At 41.7% G+C, this 13,089-nt stretch overlaps 1 protein-coding gene across 1 annotated transcript in view; it reads right to left on the bottom strand.

The window, feature by feature from the left end:
- ANAPC5 (anaphase promoting complex subunit 5) overlaps window positions 1–4,252 on the bottom strand; it is a 45,117-nt gene extending 40,865 nt beyond the window's left edge. Inside the window, exons 1-2 of the mRNA XM_030336772.2 lie at window positions 3,940–4,252; window positions 353–432 (exon numbers count right to left, since the gene is read on the bottom strand). Coding sequence (XP_030192632.1) covers window positions 353–432; window positions 3,940–4,146 — 287 coding nt within the window. The 5' untranslated portion in view covers window positions 4,147–4,252. The remainder of the gene's footprint in view (window positions 1–352; window positions 433–3,939) is intronic.
- Window positions 4,253–13,089: the final 8,837 nt, after the last annotated feature.

The following is a 13,089-nucleotide window of genomic DNA, read 5'->3' on the forward strand; positions in this document are numbered from 1 at the left end:
CGCCTGGATGGCTCAGTCGGTTAAGTGTTCATGGGTTCAAGCCCCGTGTCAGGCTCTGTGCTGACAGCTCAGAGCCTAGAGCCTGGAGCCTGCTTCGGATTCTGTCTCCCTCTTTCTCTGCCCCTCCTCCACTTGCACTGTGTGTCTCTCTCTCTCAAAAATAAATAAACTTAAAAAAAATTAAATTAAAATAAAAAACATTAAGAAAAAAGTAAAGTTCTTAGGAAAACTGAGTTTTTGTTTACTGAGACTTACAAAGATATGTTTTTAGAGAATTCGTTACCATGTGCGCTTCTCTAATTTTCATCTATGTAAACATATTCTCATATATACAGAAGAAAAGGAAGCTTACCTGATCTGTACTGAATTTGCCAGTTGGGGACAAGATTCTTCAATTAACTTGTATAGTTTAGACAGTGTAATATCTGGGCCCTGGGTAAAGGAGATAGGGAGATTATGGATAAATTTTAAGGAGCTGGAGAATGATAAACAGTTGTAAACATGAATTTCTCTCTGCTTTAACAATTATTCCAAACATGAACTCTCAAATCAGGAAGAAAAAAAAAAAAAAAAACTAAAGCACTAAAGTAATACTTTACATTTGCATAGCATTCTTGTTTCATCTGCAGAATAGTTTAAAATGGGAACAAAACAGGGGCGCCTGGGTGGCGCAGTCGGTTAAGCGTCCGACTTCAGCCAGGTCACGATCTCACGGTCTGTGAGTTTGAGCCCCGCGTCAGGCTCTGGGCTGATGGCTCAGAGCCTGGAGCCTGCTTCCGATTCTGTGTCTCCCTCTCTCTCTGCCCCTCCCCTGCTCATGATCTGTCTCTCTCTGTCTCAAAAATAAATAAAAACATTTAAAAAAAAAAATGGGAACAAAACAGAGACCCTGCCTGTAGTCTGAGGACCTGCTGTTCTTTCCTTCTTAATTTTGTAATCATGGCAAAGCTGTAGCCTCTCTAAGCCCTAACTAGGGCTCAGAAACCTTCATCAGTAAAACGGAGATAATAATAACCATCTCCCTTGCTTGTGCCAGAAAGAGTAAAAAAAGGCTAAGTGCTTCATAAACTGGAAGACATTATACAAACGTAGGTGTCCTATTTTTCACAAACATAATCTTACGTGATCCTTCCCCAAACCTTGTAAGGTAGGCAGACATACTATGCGCCCAAGTCCATAAAACATACCAGTAGAGACAAGGAGTATGCAACCTCAGCTGTCAACACTACAATCTAGGGGCGCCTGGCTGGCTCAGTTGGTGGAACGTGACTCTTGATGTCAGGGCTGTGAGTTTGAGCCCCACCTTGGGTATAGAGATTACTTAAATACAAAATCTTTAAAAAAGAAGAAGACGACAACTACAATATAATTGAGGTTTAAAAACTAAACACTGGGGGTGCCTGGGTGGTTCATTTAGTTTGGCATCCAGCTCTTGGTTTCAGCTCCGATGGTGATCTCACAGTTGTGAGATCAAGCCCTGCATCTCTGAACTCTGTGCTGATGGCTTGGGGCCTGCCTGGGATTCTCCCTCTCTCTCTTTGCCCTTCCCCCCCTCACTCACTCTCTTGCTTGCCTGCTCTCTCCCTCTCTCAAAATAAATAAATAAACTAAAAAAAAAAAAACTAAACAGTGAATCTTTTTTGGAGAGTAAGTTGACACTATACATGCTAATTTCAGATGTGGCTAACCCAGCAATTCCACTTGTAGGGAAGGTACATTCGGCATGCATTGTTTGAAATGAAGAAAAACTGAAAAGCATCTATAAGTCCATTAATAAAGAGTTAATCTATAATTTATAATAAATTATAAATGTATTTAAATATTAATTAAAGTTAGGAGTTATGTTTCTTTTCTTATTGTGGAATACACTGTAGCTGTTTAAAAAAGAAAAAAAAAAGAATGAGGTAGCTCTATTCAAATGTGCTGATATGGAAAGGTCTCCAAGACTGGTTAAGTGAAAGGAGCAAGCTGTAGAATAGAAGTCACATTTATGTAAAAAACAAAACAAAAAAAAAAAAACTTTTTAAAAATTTACGCAGAATTAAAAGGATACATATATATATATATATATATATATATATATATATATATATACTTAAAACCATATGCCTCCATCTATCTATATACAGGCATTTAGCAAAAGGTCTAGAAAGATCCATTCTGGCCTGTGGCCAAACGAACGAACATTAACAGTGATAATCTCTGAGAGGGAAAAGGATTGGAGGCCATGCAGAACCATAACCTTTCACTCCATCAATTTTAGGATCAGCTGAAGTTTTTACAATGAATCTTTGTGTGTTAGTTAAGTAGTTAAAAATTAACAAATTTGGGGGTACCTGGGTGGGTCAGTCCGTTGAGCAACAGACTCTTGATCTCAGCTCAGGTCATGATCTCACAGTTTCTTCAGTTTGAGACCCACACTGGGCTCTGCACTGACCATGCACAGAGCGTGCTTGGGATTCTCCCTCTCCCTCCCTTTCTGCCCCTTCCCCACTCTCTCTCCCTCTCTCTCTCTCAAAATAAATAAGTAAACTTTAAAAAATGGATTTTTAAAAATTAACTGTTTAAAGCCAAATTTTGCAAAGGAATTGGGAGTCTGGTTGGAATGTTACTACACCACATAGTATTCAGCCAGACAAAGAACCCAAAGGAAAATCTAGGACAAAAAACACGGTATGAGCAAAGGCAGAAAGATGTATGAGTTAAAACACAAGTACTGTTTTGTTTTTTTTCTCTATTACCAAATCTTTTAGTATTATAACTTTTATTTCAATAGTGGGGAAAATGTATTTGTAATAATAGTAATGAGGCTAGGACTGGGAGCTACAAGTAATAGAGACCCCATTCCTTTTATTCAACCAGGTGGGCAAGCCACTTAACCTCTGTGTCCTCAGTACCCCTTCTCTCCCCCAACATACGGGTGATAGACTATAAAAAGTCAAGTATATTGATAATGTGGGGGCCCAGGACTCCAGATCTTTGTTTCTGCCACCACTGCTCAATAGCCAACTGCTCATCCTTCAGTACCACTTCTTCTAAGACCTCCCACTCCACCCGAGTTCACACATCTGCCACAAGAGGGTTTATTCCATTTCACTTATTCCACACGTTTACTTAGGCGCTCTACTCAGCTGTGGGGATATAAGAGTGAACAAAAGTAGGATAAAACACTGCCCTCATTGAAGTTAGTCTACTAAGGGAGAGACATTAGTCATAAAATCATACACATAAATGAAAACAAAAAACCCCACAACCTATATAAAAGAAGGTACATGCTTTATGAGAATACATGAAAATGAAAATAGTTAACACTGAGCATTTACTATGTGCCACAAACTATGTGCTTTCCATGGATCTTCTAATTTAATACAGCCATCCCCAAACATAGTTTCTATCATTGTCCTCGTTTTACAGAGAATCCAAAGACCCAAGTAGATTATAGAACTTGCCACAGTCACACAGCCAGTACGTGGTGAAACTATAACCTGAGTCGGCGAAATGAAATAAAACATGTGAGGTGCTTAGCAAACAGGAAGTGTTCAATGTTAGTTATAGGTCATTATTACTACTTATTGCGGTCCTCTAGGTGCCTGTATGATTCATCTGTCTCCAACTCTCAGGACTACGTGTAGCCCCTTTCTATAGAAGACGCAGGATGTCAGAAAATAACTCTTACCCAGTCACTCAGCTAATAAATGCTGGAGCCAAATATGAACCTGCAAGAAAAAAATGCATGTAACAGCGCCTAGCGCATGGTAAGCACTCAGTTAGCAGGTGGTATTAACTCCTTTATTTATTTTTATTTTTTCGGTCCTCCAGGGCTGAAAGAGTATCTGATGAACACTCGCGCCCCCAGGCCCAGTGCGGTGTCCCGCACAGAACAGGTGCTCAGAAAAGGTTTGCTGAATGAGCGGGAGCCGGTCGGTGGGGGCCGCTCACCTGCAACAGCGGCAGGAGCAGCTGGTTGAGCCTCCGCCGCTCCATGAGGCTGACGGCGCCCTCGCCCGTGCGGCCCATCTCGTTCAGCAGCACCAGCACTGCGATCTTATACGGAGTCACCCAGTCCTTGATGCCGAACACGTTGGCGTGCACTACCCCATTGGTCATCATGGGGTTGAAATACAGGCTCTCGTGGACGCTGGCCATGGCGCCCCGGGACTAAGCCCAGGAGCCCGGCCGACCGCCGGGTTCCCGCTTGAAACACACCACAGCCAGCCCTAGGCCTCAGTTCGCCCGCGCTGTAGCCCAGGATACGGGCATCTTCGCCGTTGGCCAATCAGAGAAGCCAGACCAAAGCACATGGAAGGGCTACAGCCAATCAGAATGCCCAGGGGTGCTGCGCAGGGTGGGGCAAAGGCGGTGTACTTAAAGACTGAGTCCCTACAGAAACTCGAATGAAAGGAGCAGGTTCCGGGGTGACTTGGAATGGAACCGTGGAAGGGAGCTGACGCTTTGGAACCGGAGCTGAACAGGTTGTGGTGCGGCGACTGCCCTTTTGTTTAATTCGAAAACAGTTAAAATTGAATTTTGAAACGAAGCAACAAAATTAAATTTGTACCTTTAAAATTTGTATTTGATCCATTATGTTAATTTCTAAATTCAAAATTTGAGAGTTTCATTAAACTCTTTTAAGACATGATGAAGCATTTTTTTCTCAGTACTTCACAAATGCCATTTGGAGACAGCCAAGTCAGGTTGCAAGTGACCTTGCATCCTTACATGAAATGGAAGGTAACATCACTTTCATTTAGTGAGCCTCTGTTTCCTACCTAATAAACTACAAGATCCGTAGTCTGGCATTTGTATCCCTCCAAAATCAATCCCTAGACAATATTTTAAATCTGATTTATTACAATTCCCCTTCCATTCATCGATATCTCTCCCAAGACACTTCTCTATAGCCTGACTTATTATTAATAATGATTTGCCTGTGTAGTAGTGTCTATGACCCTTGAAAGAAAAACCATGTCTATTCAACTTTGGCTATACACATGCACTGTGCCTAGTAGTGCCTTGTGTTTGTTTTTGGAGAGTTGTGGGTGTTTTGTTTTGTTTTGTTTTTTAAGGTTTATTTATTTATTTTGAGAGAGAGAGAGATGCTCAGGGTGGAGCTGGATTCAGGGCTTGATCTCAGAACCGTGAGATCATGACCTGAGCCAAAATCAAAAGTCGCAGGACTTAACTCACTGAGCCACCAGGCATCCCCTAGGGCCTTGTTTTTGTTGTCTCAATCATTATTTTGTTGGATAAGTAATGAATGAATATGTGGTTTTAGTTCACAAAAACAGAAAAGGAGGCAGGTTATATACAGACTAAATAACTGTGCCAGAAAAGAAGTTATTGATAGCTTGGAATACAAGACCTTGATGCCATATCTTGAGAACTCTTCCCATGTTACACATACAATTACATATATTTTGGACATATGACTGTGCATTTCACCACATACAATACCTATGTAACCGTGTCTTATTTATAAAGGGGGAAACTGACTTTTTTGCAGGAAATTTAATTCGTAAATAACTTCTTTCCTTGCCTCAGTTTATTTTTGTAAAACCATCCCCCTTCCCTTTTTTTTTTTTTAATGAAAAAGCATACTTAACATTTCACAGCTCCCTCAGAATCTTTTTGCATGGTGGGTATAGCATAGAATAAAAGTTGGTGAAGGACATTTGTGGAACTTTTATTCAACCTTAAAATCCTGAATAGAAACACATTACTGAATGTAAAGAGGAAAGTAAGTGTTTGAAAATCCTAAGTAACAATTTTACTCTAAATTGATAAGACTTTTGAGTCATTCATTTATTTATTCAATAAATGTATGCTGAGCTCCTACTATATTCAAGGCTGTTCTAGATGCTGGACATAAAAGTGGTGAACTTCTAGACTAAAAGTTGCAAACTGGTGGCCTCTGAACCAAATGTGGCCCATCAGATGTGTTTTCTCTTTTTTTTTTTAATTTTTTTTTTTTAACGTTTATTCATTTTTGAGACAGAGAGAGACAGAGCATGAATGGGGGAGGGTCAGAGAGGGAGGGAGACACAGAATCCGAAACAGGCTCCAGGCTCTGAGCCATCAGCACAGAGCCCAACGCGGGGCTCGTACTCACGGACGGTGAGGTCATGACCTGAGCGAAGTCGGACGCTTAACTGACCAAGCCACCCAGGCGCCCCGTGTTTTGTCTTGCATAATGTTTGCCAACACTTAAAAATTAAGAAATTTCAGGGGGCTTGGGTGGCTCAGTTGGTTAAGCATCTGACTTTGGCTAAGGTCATAATCTCCCACTTTGTGAGTTCAAGCCCCACATCAGGCTCTCTGCTGTCAGCTTGGAGCCCGCTTCAAATCCTCTGTTTCCCTCTCTTTGCCACTCCCCTGCTCGCTCTCTCTCTCGCGCTCTCTCTCTCTCTCTCTCTCAAAACTAAATAAACATTAAACATTAAAAAAATTTTAAGAAATTTGATACCTCTGAAAAAGTCTATTTCCAGCTTCACTTGAAAAATTAGAATATTTGGCAACATGGTTTATTCCTGTGGGGTAATAATTAACTGGATATAAGAAGCAAGAGCCACCTTTATTCAGGGAATGCTGTCCCCAGATCACAATAGTCCTCGCCATTCATTATTGCCTCTTAAAAGGCAGCTCGAGTCACCCATTTACCCTACTTTACCCATTGGTGCAGCTTCACCTGGACATTTGGGTTGGAAATTACTGTTTCCATCTGTATATATTTGATTTTAAGAATGTGGTTAAATGTTACCAAAATTCTGAAACCATTTTAACTGTTAGGGATGTACTGCACCATTATGTAACCATTTTCATAGCAATTTGTTCAAGCCTTATCAAACCTTGGGTTTTTTTTTTTTCTTTTTACCAATGATTTGCATAAGTAACTACCTCTGATGGACTGTGTGAGTGCCTCAAGGGCCGGCACCCGGTTTTGTTTTTTCAGTCTTTGCAGTGACATAGGCACCTGACATCTGGTATGTGCTCATTATTGCCAAGATTCCTTTGAGTCAGCTGTGCTTCAAATCCTTAAAATTCACTCTAAAAATATTTCTGAGTACCTATTCTGTGCCAGACATTGTGGTAAGTCCTAGGGATACAGCAGCGAATATAGAAACTAGTTATTTGACCTCATAGAAAAAAAAAGTGGCATAGGTCACGAGTCAAAAATCCCTGATGAATCACCCTGTCTCTGGGAGACTAAGAAGGACATCCTGTTAGAGATGTGTGGTTGGCCTCCCTTACTTTTTTTTTTTTTAAGTTTGTTTATTTTGAGAGAGGGTGGGCACACATGCATGAGTGGGGGAGGGGCAGAGAGAGAGAGAGAGGGAGAGAAGGAGAGAGAGAATCCCAAGCTACCTGCGCAGAGCCCTACGCAGGGCTCTAACTCACGAACCGTGAGATCATAACCTGAGCAGAAATCAAGAGTCAGAAACCTAGCCAACTGAGCCACCAGGCGCCCCTGGCCTCCCTTACTTTTAACTATGAAAACTGAATGCTGGGAGCACCTGGGGGGCTCAGTTCTTTGAGCATCTGACTTTAGCTCAGGTCATGATATCATAGCTTAAGATTTTGAGCCCCATGTTGGGCTTTGGGCTGACAGCACGGAGCCTGCTTTGGTTCCTCTGCCTCCTTTCTCTGCTGTGCCCATACTCTCTTTCTCTCCGTCTCTCAAAAAAAATTTTTTTTTGAAAAAGAGTTTAAAAATATGAAAAATGAAAATTGAGTGCTGACCTCCTACACCTTTCACATTTCAAAGCAGCCCTCCAAGTCAACAAAAGAATCAAGGATTTATAACTTGTAGTGGACTTTGGCTTATTTTTGTGTGTGTGTTGAGCATTCTCTACTATCTTCCCCAAAATGTGTTGTCTTTGATTTGAACAAAGTTACTGAACATGCCCGTCTGAATATAGGGATGGGCATATGGCCCTAGTAGAGCCCATCAGATCCTTCTCCAGGATTGCCATATGGACCATGGAAAAAGAAGAATCCCTTTTTCTCCTGGGATGCTAGGTGGGGCTGTTGATGCCACATTCTCTGCTGCCAGAATAAAGGTAACCTGTAGGAAGAGAGAACAAGGCCAATTTGCACAGAGAAACAGAATCAAGCAGAGTTGAGGTGGAGGGAGGGGAGAAAGAAATAGACAGCTGTGGTACACTGACTTCTGTTTCTACCTTGAGACCATAGTTCTTGCAACTCATTCTTGAACTGCATTGGCTTTCCTAGCAGCCACAAAACTTAGCAAATGTTTGTTAGTTTGCTTTGGGGCTTTTGTTTTGTTTGCTTTTCACTTTAGCTCGATTGAGGAAGGTTTCTGGCTCTTGCAACCAAAATCATCTTTATTAATATATATTTGAAAATACTAAAAGCAAAGCAGTTTATCCTGTCAGACCTGTTTAGTTCCCAGAAAAACCTTCAGGGTCCTTGATTTGTTCCTATATGAGCCTTCATCTCATCTTATGTGCTATTCAGTTACTGTCCCCTTTACTTCCCCAGTCACCAAATACTCTCCTGCCAGTCAGAGAAAACGTGATGCAAATCTGGCATGACTGATGAAACAAAAAGAGAGTTGGCCTGGGAATCAGACTCCCCAGGATCCAGTCTTGGCCTTAAAACCAACTAGCTCTGTGATTCAAGCAGCCACCTGGAACTTGAGCCAATCACATTAACAAGGAAAGGTTTGCAGGGCGCCTGGGTGGCTCCAGCAGTTAAGCATCCAATTATTGATTTCAGCTCAGGTCATGATCTCATGGTTCGTGAGTCCGAGCCCCACATCGAGCCCCCCTACCCACCTCTCAACAATAAATAAGTAAACATTTAAAAATAAAAACAATGAAAAGTTTGGATGGGAAAGAAACCTGCAAGCATCACCACTATCTAATTCCAGAATATTTCTAAAAGTTTGTTTGTTTATTTAGAGAGACAAAGAGAGAGAGCACACGTTGGGGAAGGGCAGAAAGATGGGAAGAGAGAGAATCCCAAGCAGACTCCACATTGTCAGTGCAGAGCCCAATTCGGGACTCAAACACACAAACAGTGAGACTATGACCTGAGCCAAAACCAAGAGTCAGAGGCTTAACCAACTGAGCCACCCAAGTGCCCCTCTAATTCCAGAACATTTCAATGACCCAAAATGAAACCCCAGACCCATTGGCAATCACTCCTTGTTCCCCTTCTCCTCAAGTCCTGGAAGCCACTAACCTTCTTTCTGTCTCTATAGATTTGTGTATTCTGGACACTTCTTATAAATGGAACCATACAATCGGTGGCCTTTTGTGTTGACTTGCTTTTTTTTTTTAAAGTGTATTTATTTTGAGAGAGACAGAAAGAGCCCAAGTTGGGGAGAGGCAGACAGAGAATCCTAAGCAGGCTCTGCGCTGTCAGCACAGAGCCCATTTCGAGGCTCGAACTCGCAAAACCATGAGATCATGACCTGAGCTGAAACCCAGAGTTGGGCACTTAACGGACTGAGCCACCCAGGTGCCCCTGTGTTGGCTTCTTTCATGTGGCCTAATATTTCTGAGGTTCATCCGTGTAGCTTATGTCAGAACTTCATTCCTTTTCGAGGCTGAATAATATTCCACTCTAAGGATAGACTACACTATCATTTGGCTCTTGTGAAGTCATGCACACATTCATGCACACATTTTTGTGGGAACATATATCTTCCACTCTTTTGGGTATATTCCTATGAGCGGAATTTCTGGGTCATACAGTAACTCCATGTTTAACTTTTTTAGGAACTGCCAGACTCTTTTCTGTAGGTGCACCATTTCACATTCCCAGCAGCAATGAACGAGGGTGGCCTCTACATTTTAAAGAACATCAGGAACCCAGCCTGCTATTTAATCAGGAGTCATAATTAGCAATGCCATGATTATGAAAGAACTGAGTAATTATCGAGGTGTTTTAAGTTTTTCTGAGTAATGGATGACTGTACTCATGATTTTCTGTATCTCTGCACACCATACTCTCGCGAGTAGAAGTACGCCAAATAGAACCAGTTTTCCCCATTGCTCATTAGACAGTAGCTTTCCAGCAGCTAAGTGCTGGCACATCATCTGCACATCCCAGAACAGATGGGAAAGCCAGTGGTGTCACCGAGCACATGCTTTACCTGCTGATGGGTTCCAAAACTTCTGAAAATGACAACCCCTAACCGTGGTTTTTGTGCAATTCTAAGCATCTTGTTAGAGGACACATATAATTGCTCGGATTGCCCTGAGCAAGGAAAATGTAATGTGTGAACCAGGTCTCCTGCATACATGCATAAACAATCTCTTTTGATAATCCAGGAAAATCCAGCTGAGAGAAAAGAAAATAACTCCTATTAAATAAAATGAGCCCCGACTTTGAGAGAGTCACGTAGAGTCTCAGAGCTCAATTAATACAGAAAGTTCTGGGTAATTAACTGAGCTGCTGGGGAAACTTGATCTCTAGCCTGACAAGCATCACTAAGTATTTCCAGACCCAAGGTAACATTCCAGCTTCTCAAAGCTCATGACCTGAATTGACTTCGCTCCCTGGGGAAAGAAACTCTCCTTGTTGTCTCTGGACCTCTTATTTCATCTAAAGGAAACCTCACCATCCACAACTGGAAGGATCAATGAACAAATGAATTAACTGGGGTTGGAGTTTACACTTCTGTCAACTCTCATCATTTGTGTGCTTGAACCACTTCGCGTATCTCTTAGTGCTAATAAGCGGGAGATAATATGCATTACATAATTTTCACAAGCATATGAGTACATTTTGCACATCATTTTCATTTCTTTGAGGATACCCTGACTCTCTCTCAATACTTGACTAGATGGCAGTTTCCAGAAACGGCTGCTTTCAGTAACAGAAACGGAAACTGTATTTGTTCATTGCTTTTCCTTCTTTGCAGGATGTTAATGCCTTAGTTTGTAAAAAATTGCATACATTTTAGTTTGCAGGGGTTTCTGGATCTCTGACATTTAATGAACATCTAGTGCCAAACAGCGGCAAGGTAGTTCCCTACTGCAGCAATAATGCTGAGCTCTGCTAACCCTGGTGGAGCTCCATCATAGATCTGGGGGCTGGCTGACTGGGTACCTGGAATGGCCGTGACTGGGACCCCTGGAGTGTGGCTCTATGTGTCTCTCCTCTTCTGGCAGGCTACGCCAGAGAATGTTCTCCTGTGTGTAAGAAAGTAGAGACAAGTCCCTCCTAGAGTCCTCAGCTCCATGGGGACACACAGCAGTATCTCTGCCACATTCTATTAGCTAAAGCATAAGACTAGCCCAGGTCAGGGAAATAGGCTCTACCTCTTTAGCAAGAGAAGCTGCAAAGTCACATGGTGACAAGTGTGGGTACAGGGGGCAGTAAAGAATTGGGGCCAAAGTGCTATCGACTAGAAGCAGTCCCTTCTCATCCCCTTGAGAAGAACATCCTTGGACCTCAGTTTATTTAGGCAAAAGGGAAAATTGGGTCCAAGAAGAATGGATCTGATTTTTTATGTTTTTAATCTTACCAACCAGTTGTATAAAAAGATGTACGAGCTGTCTTAGTTTGCTCAGGCTGCCATAACAAAATGCCATAGACAGGTGGCTTAAACAAGATTCTTGTTCTCAGAGTTCTAGAAGTCGGGAAGCCCAAGACCAAAGTGCCAGCTGATTCAGTGTCTGGTGAGAGCTCTCTTCGTGGCTTGCTGATGGCCACCTTCTCAGTATGTCCTCCATATGGCAGAACTAGGGAGAGCTCTCTGGTGTCTCCTCTTATAAGGATCTTATCCTTTCGTGAGACTCCACCCTCATGACCTCATCTAATCTGTATTACTTCCAAATACTTTCACATTGGGTGTTAAAGCATCAACATGTAAATTTGGGGGGCACACAATTTAGTCCATAGCATGACCTAAGTTTAGTAATCTTAGTATCTTCATTCCTTTTTAATCCTTTCCTCCAAATACATCTCACTTCACATTGTGACCAGCTGTGAATAAAACGTCCTAATCTTAGGGTTGCCTGGATGGCTCAGTCAGTTAAGAGTCTGACTCTTGGTTTCGGCTGGGGTCATGATCTCACAGTTTGTGAGTTCAAGCCCTGTGTCGGGCTCTGTGCTGACAGCCCAAGTCTGCCTGGGATTCTATCTCCCTCTGTATCTGCGCCTCCCCTGCTCGCTATTTTTCTCTCTCAAAAATAAATAAATAAACTTTAAAAAAAAAAAAAAAAAAAAAAAAAGTCCTAACATTAGAGGGCGCCTGGGTGGCTCAGTCTGTTAAGCGCGGACTTCAGTTTAGGTAATGATCTCACAGTTCATGAGTTTGAGCTCAGCCTCGGGCTCTGTGATGACAGCTCAGAGCCTGGAGCCTGCTTGGGATTTTGTGTCTCCCTCTCTCTCTGCCCCACCCCCCTTGTATTTTGTCTCTCTCTCTCGCTCTCTCTCTCTCTCAAATATAAATAAACATTAAAAAAATTTTAAAGTTCTAATATTAGAAATCAAAGTAGAACTTAATTTTGGAGTTTCAGAGATTGATCAGAACAAATGGGAAACATATCCATACCATAGAAGACACTGATTTCTACTAGAGTTCAGGATATAGTGTGTACTTGATCTAAAGTTTGAAGGAATGATTAGCTAGTCTTTGTCAAGCCAGGTTTGTTGGAAAATTCAAGGTGGTTTCATGCTTCCCAGCCAAAGCATTGGAGGTCATCTTTCCCATAAGCTTCTGGAACTTCTGAGCATTACTCATTCAATCTTAAAACCTGCATGATTCTTTCAATCTTTATTTTCAGGCTCTTAATGGCCTTGAACCACAAAAACAATTAAGTTGCCAGAGAAAGTTTCTAATATCCTGTTCATCTGAAGTTCTTTGAACAGGTATTTTATTCACTGCATGTGTAAGGAGAGAGAGGAAGGAAACACTTCTTCAGTATTTTCATTTTGTCAATTAATGAATTAAAGAATGAACATCTTTAAGGAGAGAGAAAGGTTTCAGGGAAGAAAGCCAATATCCTAGAGAAATGATGAGATTAATCTGTTCAGAGAGTATATGAAAAGTACACTGATCTATGGGACGTGTTTATAGACTGGCTATCCACTATCAGCCTCTACAAAGGTATG

This window comes from Lynx canadensis, chromosome D3 (assembly GCF_007474595.2).
Source record: "Lynx canadensis isolate LIC74 chromosome D3, mLynCan4.pri.v2, whole genome shotgun sequence".
Classification (NCBI taxonomy): Eukaryota; Metazoa; Chordata; class Mammalia; order Carnivora; family Felidae; genus Lynx; species Lynx canadensis.